The sequence below is a fragment of the Lathyrus oleraceus genome, chromosome 6 (genome assembly GCF_024323335.1).
Source record: "Lathyrus oleraceus cultivar Zhongwan6 chromosome 6, CAAS_Psat_ZW6_1.0, whole genome shotgun sequence".
NCBI classification, from domain to species: Eukaryota; Viridiplantae; Streptophyta; class Magnoliopsida; order Fabales; family Fabaceae; genus Lathyrus; species Lathyrus oleraceus.
The window spans coordinates 25840525-25862299 of NC_066584.1; the positions used below are offsets into that span (position 1 = coordinate 25840525).

Here is a 21775-nt window from a genome sequence, read left to right on the forward strand (position 1 = left end):
AAAATAGTTATTATAATTTAATGAGCTTTAACAAATAAAATTAATTTAAAATTTTAATTATACAATTAAAATTCAAATCTATTTTTATTTATCATTAAATTAAAACTATTTTATTTATATATATAAAATTTATCTATATCATACAGATAACCAAAATCATTATTATTTTTTATATCTGTATCACATAATAAATAAATTAAAATTTATAATTTATATGAGAATGTATGCTAATGAATGAATGAAAATGTGAAATGAATGCCATGCATGAATCAATTTATCATAAAAATTAACAGGCAAATTTTGGGGTATGACAGCTGCCCCTATTCAATATTCTTAAACCGAGAGAATTAGAATGGTATGTACGTCATTCGGGATCTGGAGGTGGAAGATTATTGAACACTTAGAATGCCCCAAAAATTTGCACTTGTTAATTAAAAGATAGTCTTGATGGAGATGAGCTTAAAGATGCCATCCAGAAAGTTTGATGATGAGAGCTTCAGAGTGCGTCGTACATTAGACCATATCTGAAGACATGTGTGTCACACTGGGTCGTACGCTAGACCGTATAATGAGTCATCCATTAGGTGATATTAGGGTGAGCTGAACCTGATGAGATAAGGATCAGAATGGGTCATACGCTAGACCGTATCTGAGTAGCAGAATGAGCCGTCCGTTAGGCTGTATCTGGAGAAATAAAGATCAGAAGGATCGTACGCTATATCGTATCTGAGTAGTAGAATGAGCCGTCCGTTAGGCTGTATCTGATGATAAAAGGGGTAGTCATACGCTAGACTATATTTCAGAATATACCGTACGCTAGGTAGTATCTGAGGGGATGAATATCCAAATGGGTCGTACGCTATACCGTATTGGAACAGTTGAAAGAACCATACATTAGGCTGAATCAGAATGAGCCGTACGTTAGGCTATATCTGATAATATTTGTATATGTTGTATTTGAAATAAATGTCTGGGAGGGGCTTAAAGATGCCATCATTAGGAGGATATCAGAATGCTTGTCAGAATGAATATTCATATGGATTATATATGAAAGATGTATCTGAATCTTGAATGTAATCGATAAAGATACCCGTCTGAATGAATCTTTATTTTGACTGTATCAGGAGGATAATTAACTTGAAAAAAAAAGTTAGCCTCATGCCATGTCATGATGCATGAGATGTTTTATGCTCTTGAAAATAAATGCGAACATTGCATGCATGTATATGGTGTGAAATGATGCATGAATGAATTATGCGTCTGAAATTTTTTGCCATGGGAAAATAAATCCCGATATTCTGGTTGGAGATATTTGTATTGATGACCCTTTCTTAGTTGGGGATATTTGATTTCTGTCTGATGGTAGAAATATTCAACAGAACCTGACTGGGGATAAAAGAGATGACCAGTCTGTCTAGTAGTGTCAATTTCTTCTGGGAATAACTGGTTTTGCTGGGGAATAGGATTTACAACCGGATTTGTTAGAACGCATGGTTAAACCTTATCCTTGGTCCTAAATTCTTTTAGTAATTGCTATTTCTATTTTATGCATGTATTTTTGGTAAACATCAATCATATTCAAATGCATATATTAATTCGAATTAAATCAATGGACGTTTATGCAAACAAAACGGAGAAAGTAAAACAAAAGTATCTTTTTGGAAATAAAATTGTATTGATTTTGAAAGAGGGTCTATAAACAAGCAATTTTAATACAAGGAGACAGAAATCCTAGTAAGAGGAAATTGTCAAGAAAGCAAAGAAAAAAACAGCTATGAAAAAAAAGTCCTATTGATTTTAATTCTACTACTGCTATTATGTCTTCAAGCATCTCATCTCTTGCTGTCGGATAGAAGTGATTGGCTTGTTCAGTCTCTTTGACTTTGGTGAAGCTGACCGAGAACGGGACATAGTCATACGCTTTAATCCCTAATTTTTGCCTGGACCGCCTTTTCAGGTTTTAAGTCCACCAGGATACCCTTTTTTGCCCAAGCCGCCTTTTCAGGTTTTCGACTTGCCGGGTGTACATTTTTATATGTTTATCCCTAATTTTTGCCTGAATCCTTTTGGTTCGCCGAGATGCCCTTACTTTTGCCTGGATATGTCGACCTAGCGGGTCTCTTTTATGCGTAGTATTTTTTAACTATGTCCGCGTTCACGGGATGCGGGAAATCTTCACCATCCATTGTAGCAAGCATCATGGCTCCACCAGAGAATACCTTCTTAACTACAAATGGCCATTCGTATATGGGAGTCCATTTGCCTCTAGGATCACCTTGTGGTAGAATGATACGCTTTATCACCAAGTCGCCAATTTGATACACCTGTCTCTTGACTTTTTTATAAAATGCCTGGGTCATGCGCTTCTGATATATTTGTCCATGACAAACAGCCGCAAGTCTCTTTTCATCAATCAAATTTATCTGATCGAGTCGAGTCTGAATCCATTCATCTTCATCTAAGCCTGCATATTTCATAATTCTTAGAGAGGGAATCTGAACTTCCACTGGTAAAACGGCTTCCATTCCGTAAACTAAAGAGAAAAGAGTTGCCCCTGTCAAAGTGCGTACTGAAGTGCGATAACCATGAAGAGCAAATGGTAACATCTCATGCCAGTCTTTGTATGTTACTGTCATCTTTTGTATAATCTTCTTAATATTCTTATTAGCAGCTTCTACGGCGCCATTCATCTTTGGCCGGTACGGAGAAGAGTTATGGTGTTTTATTTTGAACTGCGTGCAGAGTTCAGTAATCATCTTGTTGTTCAAATTAGTACCATTATCAGTGATAACTCTTTCAGGGATGCCATACCGACAAATAAGACTATTCTTGATGAACCGTGCCACCACTTTCTTGGTGACAGAAGCAAATGAGGCTGCCTCTACCCACTTCGTAAAGTAATCAATAGCAACAAGAATGAAACGATGTCCATTAGAAGCAGTAGGTTTAATCTCTCCAATCATATCAATGCCCCACATTGCAAAGGGCCAAGGGGCTGTCAACACGTTCAATGGAGCAGGAGGTACATGTACTTTGTCCGCATAGATCTGGCACTTGTGACAAGTTCTGGAGTGATGGTGGCAATCAGCTTCCATGGTAGACCAATAATACCCTGATCTCAGAATCTTCTTGGCCATTGAGTCCCAAAAATACCATCATGCATGTCTTCCATAATCTTTTCTGCTTCCTTTTTATCCACACAGCGAAGCAATGTCGAATCATGATTACGTTTGTATAATACTCTATTACACAAAAAGAATTTAGCGGAGAACTTCCTCAGAAATTTTCTGTCATTGATGGATACCCCTTCAGGGTATTCCTGAGTTTCTAAATATCTTTTTACTTCGTGGAACCAAGGTTTCTCTTCTACTTCATCAGCATTAAGTTCATAACAATATGCTGGTTCATCTAATCGTTCAATGGTGATCATGGGAGCTTCATTGTCCCATCTGACTCTGAACATAGATGACATGGTAGCCAATGCGTCTGCCAACTGATTCTCTTCTCGTGGAATATGTTCGAATGTAATCTCTTCAAAGTATGAGATTAATGTCAACACCCGCTCTCGATAAGGGATGAGATTCGAATGTTTAGTGTCCCATTCTCCTTTGATCTGACTGATTACTAAGGCTGAGTCTCCGTACACACTCAAAAACTTGATTCTCAGGTCTATAGCAGCTCTGAGTCCCAAAATACATGCTTCATACTCAGCCATATTATTGGTACAATCAAAACATAATCTAGCAGTGAAAGGCGTATGGCAACCCTTGGGAGAAATAATTACAACACCAACACCATTGCCCAATGCATTAGAAGATCCATCAAAAACCATAGTCCATCGGGATCCCAATTCGGGTCCTTCATCCGGTCCAGGTTCTTCATAATCAGTAACAAGCATAACATCCTCATCAGGGAACTCAAAATTCATAGATTGGTAATCATCAACTGCTTGATGAGCCAAATGATCAGCTAACACGCTTCCTTTGATTGCTTTCTGGGTAGTATACTGGATATCATACTCTGTTAAAATCATCTGCCATCTTGCTATTCTTCCGGAGAGAGCAGGTTTCTCAAATATATATTTGATAGGATCCATCTTAGAAATCAATAAAGTGGTATGATTCAAAATATACTGTCTTAGTCGGCGAGCAGCCCAAGCCAAAGCACAACAAGTTTTCTCAAGCAGTGAGTATCTTGTTTCACAGTCGGTAAACTTTTTGCTAAGGTAGTATATTGCATGTTCTTTTCGACCAGACTCGTCATGTTGCCCCAACACACACCCCATTGAATTTTCTAACACGGTCAAATACATGATTAGAGGTCTTCCTTCAACTGGTGGCATCAAAATTGGAGGTTCTTGGAGATACTTCTTGATTTTGTCAAAAGCTTCTTGACATTCATCATTCCATATTATCTCTTGATTTTTCCTCAGTAATTTTAAGATGGGTTTGCAAGTAGCAGTCAAATGGGAGATGAATCGGGCAATGTAATTCAAGCGTCCCAAGAAACCTCTGACTTCTTTATTTGTACGGGGAACTGGCATTTCTTGAATATCTCTCACCTTAGCCGGGTCAACCTCAATTCCTTTACCACTGACAATAAAGCCCAAGAGTTTACCAGATCTTACTCCAAAGGTGCATTTGTTCGGGTTCAATCTCAACTTGTATTTCTTCAACCTCTCAAACAGTTTGTATAAATGATCGAGATGTTCTTCTTCAGTATGAGATTTGGCTATCATGTCATCCACATATACCTCTATTTCATGATGGATCATATCATGGAACAAAACCACCATAGCACGCTGGTATATTGCCCCTGCATTCTTTAAACCGAATGGCATTACTTTGTAACAGAAAGTGCCCCATTGCGTCACAAACGTAGTTTTCTCCATATCTTTAGGTGTCATCTTAATCTGGTTATAACCTGAGAATCCATCCATGAATGAGAATACCTTGTGTTGAGCGGTGTTATCTACCAGAACATCAATGTGCGGAAGTGGAAAGTCATCTGTGGGACTTGCTTTATTCAAATCTCTGTAATCTACACACATTCGCACCTTACCATCCTTCTTTGGCACTAGTACCACATTAGCAACCCATTGAGGATAAGAAGTAACAGCTAGAAAACCTGCATTAAATTGTTTCATAACCCCAACTTTGATTTTCTCAGACATTTCAGGAGGCATGCGACAAACCTTTTGCATAACAGGATGACAATCTTCCTTCATCGGTAAACGATGTACTACTATATCAGTATCCAGTCCTGTCATGTCTTCATAAGACTAAGCAAAAATCTCTACATAGTCATGTAACATCTGAATCAATCTTTCTTTGACACTGTTTTCCAAGCTTGCTCCTATTTTGGCTTCTTTCTTGTCTACTTCAGTACCCAGATTTACAAATTTCAATTGATTCCTCATGCGGATGTATAGTCTTTTCTTCTTGCAGTAACAGTCTGGAAAGCTCTCCAGGCACTTCGCAATCTTCCTCACTTCCATCCTCGGCTTGGTAGATCGGATTTTTAAAGCCATAACTAACAGTAGCAGAATTATTATCAACAGGGTCCAAAGTGGATATGGATCTGCAATTTGTTACGTGAGTGTGTGTAAGAAAACATAGCTTATTTGAAAGATGACAGGAAAGATAAAGAGCGCAATATTTGAATGCAAAAAGTCCATTGATTTATTGAATGTGAATATGCTTATGAAAATGACAAAACCCTTAACAAATTAGCTTTGTTCCCCGGGCATAGACACAATGCTTTAAGAAGTTCAATTGTTCATAATAAAAATTACAAAATTTGAAACACTAAAATAAGTAATAACAATTACTCCTGACTAAAGGAAATCGGGATAGTGTCTTCAGCCTTCCAATTATTGAGTCTGTCACCAATTGTTGGGAAAATCCAGCTATCCAAGTCGCAATCGCTATCAGCATCTTCTACAGCATTAATCTGATCTTTGACTATCTTTTCAGAGCTAAACCCCAGGCCAAATTTATCAGACTTGTACAGTACATCACTCAGTTGACCCCAGCCAGTACGACCACCATCTTCAACCACGGCTTGAGCATCTTTCAGAGAAATCATAGTAGGAGGAGCACGAATAACCTTGGGCACACAGGAAGTTGGCTTAAGGACAAGACTGGTCGGAGGAACTACTTCAAATGACTGAGAAGGAGTCTCAAAGAATTCACCATCCATCTCGACGTATCTGAAGGTATGCACACTACTGACAATATACTCTTCTTCTCCACACACAATGACAATCTTGCCCTCTGTTGGATACCTCAGCTTTTGATGGAGAGACGAAGCTACAGCACTTGCCCCATGGATCCAAGGGCGTCCCAGCAAGCAGGAATAGGCAGGACGAATGTTCATTACATAACAGGTAGTGTTGAAGACTTGAGGTCCTATCTTGATAGGGAGAACCACTTCACCATGGACAACACTCTTCGCACCATCGTAAGCACGCACCACAACGTCACTAGGTTTCAGTTCAATGCTTTTACAGTCAAGCTTATCGAGCACAACTTTTGGTAGCACATTCAAAGAAGAGCCATTGTCGATCAACACATGAGACAAGGTGATCCCCTTACACTCAATGGAGATATGCAGAGCTTTATTGTGATTCTTTCCTGCTGGTGTCAGGTCAACATCAGAAAAGCCTATGCCATTATCAACAGCCAAGTTAGCAACATAATTTTCTAACTGATCGACAGATGTCTCCTGAGGTACATGAGCGGTCTTCAAGAATTTTACCAACGCATTGGCATGAGATTCAGAAGATAACAACAAGGATAACATCGAAATTTTAGACGGAGTATGCCCCAGCTGTTCTACCACATCAAAATCACTCTTACAGATGATTTTCAGCATTTCTTCCATTTCCTGCTTGGCAACATCTTCGGTAGTAACTTCGACTGGTGTCTTTGACTGAGAAGGATTGATTACTGGTCCCTTTCCTCGAGTTTCAGGGGCGGGAGGTGAGATTTCTGGAGAGAAGATCCTTCCACTTCGAGTAATTTTACTAGTCCCGACAATGTCAACGTCATTAGGATTAACAGAATTATCATCTTGCTTTATGCCGTGGATGTAAACATCACCTCCATAATTCCACGGAATGGCTTTGCTTGAGGAATACGGTACTGGGCCAGGTGCAGTAATAATTAGGGGAGCTACCTTGGGCTCAGTAGTAATCTTCACAGGCACTCTAGTAGCGGTAATCTTCACTGGAACTTTGGACCTAGCAATCACAGATATTTCTTCAATAGGGTTTTCCACCTTAGGAATCTTTTCAAAGAGAATTGTATGATCATCCATCAGCCGTTGAATACCATTCCTCAACTTCAAGCAATCATTGGGTCGGAGTATACAGAGATCGCAATTTTCAGCACAACCTGGAAATAAACCAGCTTGCAATAAATTCTTCTTGATGATCAGGAGAGGAGATGTTAAGTCAGCTACATTAGTAATGTGAGAATTGTCATCCACAACATTAACAGTCTTGTCATGATTAGGCATAGGAGCAATGATGACATTAGGAGTCTCCGGAGGATCAAATTCAATTTCTCCAGTGTCGATCATATCCTGAATCTTATTCTTCAACAACCAACAATCGTTTGTATCATGCACGGGGCTATCAGAGTGATATGCACACATGGCATTGGGATTATAACGAGGAGAAGTAGTATTGGGATTTGCAGGAGGATCTCTGAGGGTAATTAAATTTGCTTTTAGCATACCCTGCAGTGCTTGTGCTAAAGTCATATTGATCTTGGTAAACTGCCTTCTTGGCCTGTCTTGTCTGTGTTGGAAGTTTTGAGATGGCGGTGCTGCAATCGTAACTGCTCCAACAGTATGGTCACGATTTTTCTTGTTATGACCCATTTGACCGTACACAACATTTGATTCATTCTTCCCCTGATAGGACTTTTTGGTGCTTGCAGAGGTAGCCGCCTGTATCTTTCCACTTCGAATGCCGCTTTCCACACATTCACCCGTCAATATAAGTTCAGTGAAACCCGATGAGGAACTTCCCAATAGATGGCTGTAGAATGGGCTAGTCAGTGTACCCATGAACATGTCCACTAATTCTCGATCAGTCATAGGGGGTTTGACTCTGCCAGCCAAAACTCTCCATTTTTGAGAATATTCTTTGAAGCTTTCTTTAGAGCCCATAGTCATATTCTGCAACTGTAGCTGAGTAGGCGCTAATTTAGAATTATACTGGTAGTGCTTGTAGAAAGCTGTCGCTAAATCAGTCCAGGTGAGGATGTTAGAGCTCTCGAGCTGATAATACCACTCTAACTGTGTGCCAGACAGACTCTCTTGGAAGAAATGGATCCATAGCTTCCTATCAGTGGTATACGGCTGGATCTTTCTCACATAAGCTCTCAGATGCATCTGAGGACAAGACGCACCATCATACTTAGTGAAAACGGGGGCATTGAATTTGCGAGGAATGACCACATCAGAGACCAGATCTAAGCTTTCGAAATCCAGACCGGGCACCTTTTTACCCTCCATAGCTAGCATACGTTCTTCCAGTAACTTATACTTATCATCTTTCAGAGAGTACTGCTCATTTTCATAATTTTCATAGTCGTCCTCAGGGTTGAAGGGATCAGCATTCTCATCTTCCGAATCATTTTTTGTCTCATCTTCTTTATCCTTCGGAATTCCAATCTTGACTCCTGGAGCCTGTCCTTTAAGCCTTCTTCCCTGGTTAATGTAACTCATAGATTTCTTGTCTTTCTTCTTCTCGAGCAATAGAGTCTTCAGTTCCTCCTGCCCCTTGGATAAGTTCAAGATCATCTCCTGGAATTGAGCATTCTGAGCCTGGAGATCCTTGGCAGTTTGTTCGAGGGCCATTTTTCTGTTTGAGAGGAAGACCGTGAGAACATTGATCCTTTAGAGTACCTGTTATGCAATGTTATGTTATGCTATGCAATGTATGAAATGTTTTCAAGGACTTTTGGAATTTAACTTTGCGTAAACCACCAAAAAGGGGAACTTTTATTAATAATTTCTTTAATCAATGTTCATTACAAGAAAAAATGAAAGCTCAAGTCTCCCAGGGACGGCTTCTTTTTGGGCGGAGATATGCATTGAGACTTTGTTCCTCATTAAGCTGGCTGGTGAGCTCTAATACTTTCTTCCTTTCAGCACAGAACTGAGCTTCAAAAGTATCCCTTTCCTCTCTCAACTGGATCCAAGATTTCTTTAATTCTTCAATATTGGTAGGCATATATGGATAAGGAATGATCTGAGGGGTACCTCCTTCAACTTTTGGTTCAACAAATAGAGGTCCGATTGCAAGATATGGCATGATAAGCTCACAAGCTCTGGCGCGTACCCATCTGAGATAAGGTTCCATAGGAATAGAGTTTATCTGTCCTAAAGTACTTTTTTTCACCATGCCCCAAGCTCGTACAAACCTTTGACGGAGACCTTGAGAATCGTTGTCATAGTCAAACACAATGCCTTGGATAATTATTTCATGTGGACCATCTCTTCGAGCATAACCAAACTGACGTAGGGCTAAAGCAGGATTATAAGTAATACCTCCTCTTATCCCCAGGAGTGGTACTTTAGAGAATTCTCCACAACGGTCAATGATGATAACATTTTCTTTGGGTTGGGAACACCAATGGATGTCTGAATGGGAGAGCGACATTATCCTTTGAGACCATTTCAAATTTTGCTCATTCTTCAAGACTGATTGAGGAAGGTGCGAAATAAACCACCTAGATAATAAAGGTACGCAGCACATGAGAGTCCCTTGCCTTTTCATAGTACGAGTGTGAAGGGAATGCAAAATGTCTCTAAGCAAGGTGGGCACAGGGTTATGAGTGAGAAATATCTTAACAGCATTCATGTCTATGAATTGATCCGGATTAGGAAATAGCACCAAACCATAGATTAGTAATGCTAGAACATCTTCGAAAGCGTGGACACTCATAGCTTTTAGGAATTCTCGGGCCTTATTTATCAAAAATTTGGCAAGTAAACCCTTAACTTCACTTCTTGTTACCCAATTAGTTTCAATGTCGGACTTTGTCATGTGTAAAGTCGCGACAACCTCTTCAGACCTCAGAATCTTTTCTAAACCACTGAAAGGTGTTTGATCAAGGATAGGTATCCCAAGCAACCTGGAAAATTCTTCTAATGTGGGTACCAACTGATAATCTGGGAAGGTGAAGCAATGATGTTTAGGATCGAAGAACTGGAATAGAACTCTCATCATATCTTTCTTGAAACCGGTGGTAACTAAATTGAGGAGATAACCATGTTTCTTGATGAACTGAGCATGATCGGGAAGTTCCAACACTAAATCCTTGAGTTGAGGAGAGGTCGCTACAAAATTGATCCGGATGGTCTTCCTGGAAGCCATAACCCTACAAAACAGAGCAAAGTTAAATCCCTAAGTCCTCGAAATGGTTAGTACAATACCATGATGTCATGATGTCATGATGTTATGATGTTATGATGTCCAGTAAGTAACAAGCACAAATAAGTCACACGACAATCATTCCTAGGTTTTAAGGCTTGCATGAGTTCCATAGGTAAGTACCCTCCCCACTGAAGTTTGGTTGGTTCAACCTGTCCTAGAATAGTAACCGGGTTCTATAAGGATCTCAAATCATTGACCTTTCCTTAAGTCCACTTTAGTGCAACACCAAGCGGTTGACCAAAATTTCCCTAAAGTCCAATCTCAAAGAGTGTAGTATCGAGTATCAACCAACCCCAGTCGGAACCGAAGTCAGTTATCTCACTACTTTCTAATGGCTAGGATGAGTCAATTAGGGTTCTAAAGGTCTGGTTAATGCTTTGATGACACCACGCAGACGCCAAATTTTTCCTCAAGTAAACATGAGGAACATCAGGACATCCAAAGTGTCACATTAACCGTAGCCATCATTTTAACCATTCCAGTATACGCCGGACAGTCGCGATGATATCTTGCTACTTACCTAAGGTACATTAGATCCGGGTGTAGGATCTTTCACTCAAGCATAGAATACCCAAACAATCCCTTAAAAGTAAATCAGACAAAGAAACAATTCGAAAATATAAGTGATCTTATCTTTAAGGTAACCTCTCTTTTTAAGATTCCCCAGTAGAGTCGCCAGTTCTGTGATACGGTGAACTGACTTTGGGTTTTTGCTTTGAAAAGCTATGTTGCGGATAGCAAGAGTCGCCACCGACTTTTCTTTTATTCAATAAGGAAAGGCGGAAAAGAACAGGAAAGACCTTGATTAAATTTTGAGTTCGGGAGGTACATTATACAAAGGGAAGGTGTTAGCACCCTTTGTATCCATGGTTATCCATGGGCTCTTAATTGCTTAACTCACTTATGTTTTCCTTGTTTGAGAATGTGTTTGAGAAATGTGGTGTGTTTAGAAAATATTTTGAAAGGAGAGTTTAACTTTGTAATGATTCTTGTACTAATGTATACAAAGTGTTTATCTCGTTTGATTTTGAAAGATGTTTAGAAAAATACAACTCAGCGATGATTCTGGTGCGAATGTATACCAAATGGTGATTTTCTAAAAGATGTTTTGAAAAGTGTGAGGTGTGAAAAGTATTTTAAGCTGTGAGCAAGCATTTAAGAGTTATACCTAACCAAGGTCTTTATAGGTATTTCCTATCCTTAGGAGGGTAAAACTGTCCTTACTATTGAGAAGTAAGTAGTCTTATCCTTTGGATGTAAAGGGACATCGTGGGGTCGTCGATTGGTCATTGAAGGCAACATTTGTAAGGATACCTTAGCATTCGAAGAGACGATCATCATTTAATCGTAGGCTACAACGAAGGATCATCGAGGGACAAAGTCATATATTCGAAGGCAACGTTCGAGGGACAAGGTCATATATTCGAAGGCAACGTTCGAGGGACTATGATTTATCTTGTAGGGACATTGACCTTTTGAACGAAGGGACTATGACTTATCTGTTTAGGGATGATGATGATTTAATCGAAAGGGTCTTTGCTAAGGGTATCCCCATATTCGCGGGACATGATCGTAATATCGTAAGGCAACAAAGAGAGGGTTACCCTAGAGGTGCAAGTGTGGAAATGATTGAATTCGGATATATTATCTTGAATTAATTTATCTAAGTTGATTATTTATCTTTCCATGCAATCCTATTAGCATACATGTAGACAGTTATATTCACAGTATGGAAAAATTAAAATGCGAAAAAATAAGACTACGCTATTACATGGCTTCGGGATGGGGGGTACATAATTTAAAACGGGATATAAAATATCTAAATCTTAATTAACGAGTACAAAATTAAAAGGGCATACAAAATAATAAAACCTAATTAAACTAAAAAGAAAGAAATAAAAAAAAATATAATTAGATTTTTATTATTGGGTTAAATACACTTTTCCCCCCTGTAATGTTAGCGAGTTTAGGATTACCCCCCTGTAAAAATATTTTTTGTAAACCCCCCCTTATGTTATGTAGATTTCTTCATAGAACCCCCTAATATCCAGGTGGCATGGAATCTAATAAGAGGTCCTACACCTGGCATATTTTTAATTTTGTTAAAGTGATTATGTGTCATTTTACACTTTTTAATTTCAAATACCCCCTTAGAAAATTAGGGTTCTGAACATAGCAGGGAAGACGAAGACGAAATTTCCAGGGGAAGACGAAGACGAAGAAGAAGAATGCAGGGAACGAAGCAAACGAGAAAGACGACCGCAAGCCAAAGTTATTCAAGAGTTCCAGAAACAATCAGCGCAAATGGATATAACGGTAAGATGTTGTAAATTTCGAAATGCTGTTTGTGTTTCTACATCTAATGACGCGGATTTTAGTGGTCCTGACTCTGTAATTTATGCAGACTGAAATGATGTCAGATGCCATAGATGATGTCTTGGATGATGATGAAGCTGAAGAAGAGACAGAAGATCTCACAAATCAGGTAATACAGACTTCCTCACATTGCAGTGTTCTTAAAAAAATTGTGCTATAATCTCTGCAGAGCTTAAATTTGATTAATTCCCAAAAATTGTTGGTTTGCATGGCTAGTTAATTTCTTACTAAGCGATTTATATGGAAGTATGTTATAATATCTTGTGTTGTTATTACATAAAAGAATTGATGGAAATTACATTTACCTTTCTTTTTTTGCAGGTGCTCGATGAAATTGGTGTGGATCTTGCTTCACAGGTTGGAATTAGTTGTTACTAATCTCTGCTGTTCTATAATCTGTCTTAAATCTTTGTTTTGTGCTTATGTTAATTTCTGTTTTATTTGAACTACTGGCAGTTATCAGCAGCTCCAAAAGGGAGACTCAAAACAAAGAACACCGAAAATGTCAGCAGGTATATATCATATAAGCTGTGAATAGTTTACCTGACATGTGATTTCTTCTGTGAAACTTCTTTAGTTGTTGCTTATTCTGTCAGTTTGTTTGACCTTTGAATTTGATGCCATTGCAGCTCGGAAATTGATGACATCGAGAAGCGTTTGGCAGCTCTTAGAAATCCATAGCTTTTGTCTAGGATTTTGGTTTTCAAACTCAGTTGTAAACTATAGTTCTTTTCAGAACGTCTGTGTTTTGTTGGAATTTCAGAAATTCAATGTGTAATATCCTTCTTGAAGTTGTTTATTTATTTCAGTTTAAATTTTCATGGGCAATCTAGTGGTGTGGATTCGAAACCAAAATTGGAAATGAAAAAAAAAACACTGCATTACTCATAGAAAGATTGCACAGAATAACCTAGTTTGATGCTATATATACCTAATAATCAGTTCAAGACTTCAAGGGTTTGTTTTCACAGTTTTTTTTCTAAATTCATCTATTGTTTTGAAAATGATATCTCCAGTTTTATAATCCTACATCACCATATCATTCAGCACATTAGCCTTGTTAAATTTGATTCATGCTAAAAAAAAACAGTAACATTGTTATGACAAAACTTTCATCCAGTACAATACTTATTTATAATAGAATCTTTTCTTTGAATTACATCTTCAACGTGTTATAAGAACACACTACACAGTTGCTGAGAAATCTTCTGAAGCAATCTGGGGGGATCCAGAAATGATATCAAGAGGTCATGCCATTGTGACCTCAGAGGTAATTCAGTATTATCCATGACCTCATTCATAAGGCTTCTTGAAATCTCAGGTGAAATTTAGAAATGACAACAAAATGAGACTCTTGAGATTACTTCCTGATGGCGAGGAGTTCAAAGTTCCTCAGAGGATCATCACGGTGACCTCTCAAAGATCCGTTGCGCGCAAAAGCTGCTTGTTTGGACTCGTAAACAGGTTGACGAACTCTATGTGCGGCAGATGGACGACCCCCACCATTTGTGGCCATCCTGCCAGTATGGTCACCCGAGGAATTCGTCATGTTTGATGATGATACCATTGCTCTTCTCGAATTGCTTCCGTATCGAGTTGAATTGTGTTGGGCATAGTGCTGTTAATACAAGATCATCTTAAACATAAGAATAATATCTCAATAAACAAATACATAGTTTCACTCAAGACTCAACTAGATATTCAGAAAATAAGTCTGTTAGATTTGACAGAACATATAAAAATGAAACGTCTTGTTTAACCAAACATGAAGCATTCTTATTTTTGAAAAAAACAATATTACCATCTCCTTATACATTGCTGCCTCGTCATAAGTCCTATGTCTGACATGTTCACCGTGATGATGATGAGGAGTAGAACTTGGACGGTTCCTATGGGAGAATCCTTCAACAGCCCCAGATAACTTCTCTCGAATCTCTCTCCCAACTGAAACAAATTGCACAAGCAAATATGATATAACACAGAATTTGAGAGCAGTATATTAGTTCTGTTATTGATGAGTGATGCTAAATATGACTTCAGTTGAACTCTTTTAGTTCAAACATTTATTTTCTGGCACATCACATGTCAAATTCAAAATTCCCGACTACACTAAATTTCATTCTTATTCGGCTGAAAGAAAACAGACCTGGGATCTTTTCTGGTCTGCGTGCAGGTGTAGCTGCTGCTTGCATAGCTGCCTTGCCAATGTCATGCTGTCGTTACAACAACTACAGTAAGAAACCAACAATAAACGGAAAAATCCCAACATGAAATATATAAAATACTAACCCGTCCTCTAGAGCTGTTACCGATTTGTGGATATTTCAATACAGTCCAGTCAAAAACATAGTCAAATTGATATCCTGCACAAACAATGTCCACAGAGCCACAGCTACTAAGCACACTAAGTTTCCAGTAAAATAAACTGAATATATTTTCCATATTGCATATTTGAGGCAACAACTTACCTTCTCGAATAAATAGATCTCTGAAAAGTCTCTTTAAATATGAATAATCGGGCTTGTCCTCAAACCTTAATGATCGGCAATAGTGGAAGTATGATACAAACTCAGAGGGATATGCTTTACAGAGCACCTCTACCACCTGCATCTGATATGCCTGCCCCAACTGCAACTGATATGACTGTTCCAACAAATGTGCCTGTTCCAACTGATCCACAACCTCCAACTGATATGCCTGTTCCAACTATTATGAGTCAAACAGGATCTAGTGTGGCTGCCTCAATCACAAAACAATCCAGAAAAAGGGTTGAAAAAAAACCTAAAGAAAAAGCCAAAGTATTTAATTACATTCACCTTGAATTCTGCACTGAAAAAGTTTAAGAGATAGACTACATTAATATATTTCAATTTATTTATATGTTTACTATGTCATATTTTCTTTAGAATTACTGACTATAAAATTGTTCTGTAGTTTTCTGATGATTTTGCAATTTTGCTCTTTCATTATGATATAACTTTTTTCTGTCATTATTGGTAGATTGAATGCTGAAAGTTTAATCAAATAATGATGCTGCACTGACAGTTTAAGATTGATGAACAGATTACATTTCATTGATGAACACATTACAAGTTCAACATTACATTGCTGAAAAACACTAATGACATAACAATTACATGACAGACTCATTAGACTAACTTAACCATAGCTGCTATCAACATCCATGACAGACCAATTACAAACATTAACCATAAATTTTTCCTCTTTTCCATTGCAATCTTTTTCTTCAGTTTTTCTAACTTGTTAAGCTTTCCGACTCTGCAATCTATCTCCTCAACAATCTCTTTAGCAAATTCAATCAAATAAGCCTTGTTGACTTCACATTGGCGGCATCCGGACGGATTGGTTTCTTTCACTGCAAACTCACTGACCAAATCATCCCACAAAAATAAACCGCACCCATTCTGCAATTTGAGACAAACACCACCAACAATTAATTTCGAAATCAAACTCAAAATAATAAAATGCTTCAAAATTGCTCACCATATTATTCCTGCATTTCCAAAATTTGCGACCGGGGTTTTCAATTGACTTGGAGACCAACAACTTCATGGTTTCATTGCATCCACATCTTGGTAAGCCGTTTCCAACTTCACTCGTGGAAGATGCCTTGCTGCCACCCATAACCCAGATGAAGGGGACACGGACGAAGATGAAGAGAGGGATGGATTTGGGGTAGGGATGGATTTCACGAAGAGAGAGAGGGATGGATTTGGGATAGGGATGGATTTCACGAAGAGAGAGAGGGATGGATTTGGAACCCTAATTTCTAGTTTATGCCATGCTGGAGACCTAATGAAGATTCACATGTGAAAATAAAAAAATTAAAAAGCCACGTCTGAAATAAAAAACCAAGATTCCATGCCACCTGGATATTAGGGGGTTCTATGAAGGAATCTACATAACATAAGGGGGGTATTGAAAAAATAACTTTACCAGGGGGGTAACCCTAAACTCGCTAACATTACAGGGGGGTAAAGTGTATTTAACCCTTTATTATTCAAAATAACCCATTTTAATTGATTAAGTGATATATGAAAATTTAATTAATAAACTAGATTAAATTATATCCTAGTTTAAATAACTAATATAATATATTAATTAGAAAATTACGTTGCAGTGAGGGGGAGCTACCAACGAGCCATGTTGGTCCATTCATTATTTATTCGCCTTCATTAAAATATATATTAATTCTACATGGATTTTTCCATTTTGACACAACACCACCATGCGTGTTACAACTTTCTCTCTTACGGCAAGCTACTTTATTTTTTCTCATGTTGTTTCTTTCATGTGAATATAACAAACATGTAAGTCCATCTTATATCAAACCACACACATAAAATAAGATCATATGTAATCATCATGCAATAATAAAAATAGCCATGCACAAATCAAGAAGCTTATATTATTTTACTCATGTATTAGTTCTCTTTATATCAAGTGATAATGATAAAACAAACTTTACACATACATGTTAAAGACAACCAAGGATTTATATTATCACCATTATATCATCATCATTATTATGTAATAACAGCATGTGAAATAAACATAATCATGCTAGAAACAACACTCATATAATAATAATTAAATGGCAGATATAATTCTTTAATCATGCAAACAGAATTTCTCCAACATGCTATGACATATCAAGAACAGATGCATACTTGGATAAAGAAATATCAACATCCACCAAACCATGAATAAATCATCTCAATATATATATTAAATCAATATTATTCATGCATGAATTAAGGAGTATTGCAAGGTAATCATGCTAGATGCAAATTCCCTAATGAACACTTACTGGGGATTTGATTCTTCTAGCTTGCTCACTGTATGTGTGTTGTTCTTATTCAGGCTATGAGTGCTTTATGGTTGCTTCTCTTTTCCCTGATCGTGAACCTTCTTGCTTCTGCCTTGCCTTGTGTATCTTCTTCTGCTGTGTCTTTCCTCTTTTCCGTCTTTTTTCCTCTCGCTGCAGCCATATGAAGTATTTATAATGGTGTGGATTAGGGTTTAACCTTGCTAAATATTTTGATCCCTTCCTATACTTTAGGATCTCACCATATAATTTAGGAGAGTTAGCTCTAACATTTTGCACAATTAAAATTTAAATTTTTGTTATTAAATTAGAGCCAAAATTATTCTTATAAAACAAAATCATCATATGATAAATAATACTATGATTATTTATATATTTTTGGTTTGGATTTGGTCTTAAATATCTATTATTATAAATAAATATTTATACAAATATTATTATAAATAATGAATAATTTAAATGACTTTTAACAAATAAAAATTAATTTAAATTTTAGTTACATAATTGAATTAAAATTTAAACCTATTTCTATTTTTACTTTCATCATTTAAAAAAAATCAAAATTATTCTTACTTATATCAACCAAAATTATTTTATAATTTATGGGCTTTTAAAAAAAATTTACTCTTATAAATAAATTTTATTAAGTAAAAAACGTGAATTACTAAATAAATACTATTTATAAATAATGAATAAATGGAACATGAGTCACTAATTATAAAAAATTGTTATTATAATTTAATGAGCTTTAACAAATAAAATTAATTTAAAGGTTTAATTATACAATTAAAATTCAAATCTATTTTTATTTATCATTAAATTAAAACTATTTTATTTATATATATAAAATTTATTTATATCATACATATAACCAAAATCATTATTATTTTTTATATCTGTATCACATAATAAATAAATTGAAATTTATAATTTATATGAGAATGTATGCTAATGAATGAATGCAAATGTGAAATGAATGTCATGCATGAATCAATTTATCATAAAAATTAACAGGCAAATTTTGGGGTATGACAGGACTGAGTAGAGACGTTGTCATCGTTCAACGTTCGTGATCGCTCCGTGGATCTGCATCAAAGGTTTTGATCGTCACAAGAGATTTGCACCAAAGGTTTCAATTATCACAAGAGGTAAATATTCTATCACTGATCATGGCCATTCGTAAGGATCTCTAAAGGTGAAAATTTTAATTTCCACTGCGTTTTGGATCGCAATTCTCCTTCACAACATATTTCAGGCTAGGAGCGTTGTTTGAAACCAGACGCTCAAAATGGAGTTCGGTGTTGCAATCTGGACAATTGTTCAGTGATGCTTCAATGAAATTCATTAGACATGAAGCTGCAAAAGCAAACACACACGTGGTTACGGTCTTTGACCGCACTAAAGTTTGGTATAGTGTTGTCGAGTCCATGGATCACAATGAGGGCATGCCGATGGGACAATACAGAGTCGAACTAGATGTTGGTGCGACTGCGGAAAGTTCCAAGCCTTTTGTACCCCTGCTCCCATGTAATTGCAGCATGCTCAAAGGTTCGAAGAGATCCATCCTACTTGCTATCTGAAGTTTACAAGTCGTCAGTCTTTCAAATGTTTATAAAATTAGTTTTTCCGTAGTGGCAAAAGAGGATTATTGGTTAAAATATCAAGGGGACATCGTCTGGCATAACGAAGTTATGCGAAGAAAGAAAAAGGGTCGCCGAAACAGCACCCGTATTCGAACCGAAATGGATACGGCGAACAAAATGGTTAGACTATGTAGTTCATGCCGTCAGCCCGGTCACAATCGTAATAACTGTCCTAGTGTTGGAACAAGCACAACCAGATAAATTCACATGTACCTCTATTGCAATATATGAAAAACTAAATTTATTTCATATTAGACGTCAGTGACGAAAGTATCATTACATAAACAGTAACATAAATAATTATAATAAATACAATACAAGAGTTATGCGATTACAACCATCAAAATAATTTTGAACATGTAATGCACATCCTACGGGCGTCTTGGTTGGTCTTAATATCCACCCATTTGCGCACTTCTCCGTTTTGGTTGAACGTGGACACAAGCCATTGTATTCTTCTAATCCTTTCACGCTCTCCAATTTCTCCCTCTAACCAATTGTACAACGTCCGGTTAAGACGTTCAAACGTATTTGTGTTCCAAAGTCGAATCTGTACCAAAGTCGCAACGGCGGAAAATATTACATCAGTATTTTTTCTTCTGAATGTATGCAAACATTGTTAAAACAGAGAAACTTGAAGGTGATGGTGGTTGAACTAGAGAAATTATGGTATTAGGAGATGATTTTGAGTGAAAAATATTGGATCCAATGCGTGGTATTTTTGGAGACTGAACATCAAATGTACATGACATGCAGGTGTCAAAGGGATTGACGCCCACATGACAGGACACGTAGGCGCCAGAGGGATTGGCGCCCACACTGCAAATTGCACTAAGGCGCCAGGAGCATTGGCATCTCCTCATCAATGCATGCGCCAATAGCATTGGCGCCTCCTCATGATGAGCCCTTTGCGCCTCCTCTTGGCGCACCCTCTTGTAAAACTGATTATTTTAATTTATTTATTTTGAATTATTAGTTATTTTCGATTTTTTTTGAAAAAACTGGTTATTTTAAAAAAAAAATCTATTTAATTGGGTTTTGATTATTTAGGCATAACTATATACTCGTTGTACCTTTTGCTATTATTTGGGTTCTTATTAATAATTATATGTATTTTTCAAAAAAAAATTAAAGTTTATACACATTTAATTTTAATATTTCAACAATATAAAATAAAATATTTAGTACTATATATTTTTAATTTTATTTATAAAATAATTCATTTTAATTATATTAAAATATTTAGTATTTTTTTATTTATTAAACTTTGAATGAATAATGATACTCAACCAAAAATGAAATTTTGAATATCAACGTGTAACAACAAATTAATTAATAAATGTGTCACAATATGTTTTATATTATATTTTTAGAATTAATGTTTTATAATTCAGACCGATCATTAGTCAGTCAAAAAATTGAATCATTGAGTTATTGGTCGGACAGATGAGTCATTAGTCGGACCACATGACTTCTAATAATATAAAAATATAATTTTATTTTTATTTGATGACATGATTTTTTTTCAAAACTTTTATTAATTTGTAGTATTATTATATTGTTTAATTGTTTTTTTAAAATTTATTATATTATTTATTGTATAATTAATAATATATAAATTTAATGATAATTAAATTAGAGAGAATTGATGTATATAGTAATATATAACTCTTTTATCTTTGACTAAATTAAACATCAAAAGATTTAAAGGGCAATTGTAAAACCACAATCCTATTAGTTTTGAAAGGATACATGTCTTATTCTTAAAGTTGGACAAATTTTTATTTTTATAATTCTAACATTATTTAGTTATTATAAAAAAAATATAATTATTAATATTAATAAAATCGGATTTTAAAACAAAGCCACCAAAATTTTAGAAAAATAAAAATATCAGATCAAAATTATAATTAAGTCAAAAAATAAACATAAAAGAATCAATCCACAGATTTAAAAAATCTATCGGTTTATTGGTCTAACAAGTGAATCGGTCAGATCACACTGATTTTTATCAGGTCAATTACAATTATAGTCGGTTGATTTTACTGAACTAATCTACCTTCCAATTTACAGTATAATCCGTCCAACTGATCGAAATAGTCAGGATTTTGATAGGGTTAAACAATGAATAAGAGTTTCATATTAAATCTTGAATGTGATATTACCCCATCAAAACAAAAACATTTGAATACAAATTTATAACAACAATTAATTAATTTATAAATGTGTAACAACGGTTATAGTATCTCTTTGGAATGAGAAAAATCTGATAGGGCTAAATAATTAATAACAATTTTAAACAATAAATAACTTTGCAAAAAAAAGTTTAATAATGACAGTTAAGTAATAATGCTATTTTTATTATGTCATTAATCACAACATAATTTTTTTACAAATAAATATTTGGTGGATTTTCGATTTTATATAAAAGTTTGGGTTAATACCATTTTACTT

The 21775-nt window shown here is 36.1% G+C and overlaps 3 protein-coding genes across 3 annotated transcripts; 1 reads left to right on the forward strand and 2 right to left on the reverse strand.

The window, feature by feature from the left end:
* The first annotated feature begins 12619 nt into the window (after positions 1-12619).
* Positions 12620-13648, forward strand: LOC127095653 (vacuolar protein sorting-associated protein 2 homolog 3). The gene is made up of 5 exons (XM_051034312.1): positions 12620-12769; positions 12858-12938; positions 13151-13186; positions 13286-13341; positions 13459-13648. Exons 1-5 carry the CDS (start codon positions 12758-12760, stop codon positions 13508-13510), a joined length of 237 nt encoding a protein of 78 aa, XP_050890269.1. The 5' UTR covers positions 12620-12757; the 3' UTR covers positions 13511-13648.
* Positions 13649-13939: 291 nt separating this feature from the next.
* LOC127092952 (casein kinase 1-like protein 6) lies at positions 13940-15041 on the reverse strand. The gene is made up of 3 exons (XM_051031846.1): positions 14976-15041; positions 14631-14773; positions 13940-14447 (listed from the first exon to the last, which is right to left on the reverse strand). Exons 1-3 carry the CDS (start codon positions 15019-15021, stop codon positions 14190-14192), a joined length of 447 nt encoding a protein of 148 aa, XP_050887803.1. The 5' UTR covers positions 15022-15041; the 3' UTR covers positions 13940-14189.
* Positions 15042-15978: 937 nt separating this feature from the next.
* Positions 15979-16702, reverse strand: LOC127093786 (uncharacterized). Its single transcript, XM_051032688.1, has 2 exons — positions 16334-16702; positions 15979-16254 (listed from the first exon to the last, which is right to left on the reverse strand). Exons 1-2 carry the CDS (start codon positions 16472-16474, stop codon positions 15979-15981), a joined length of 417 nt encoding a protein of 138 aa, XP_050888645.1. The 5' UTR covers positions 16475-16702.
* Positions 16703-21775: the final 5073 nt, after the last annotated feature.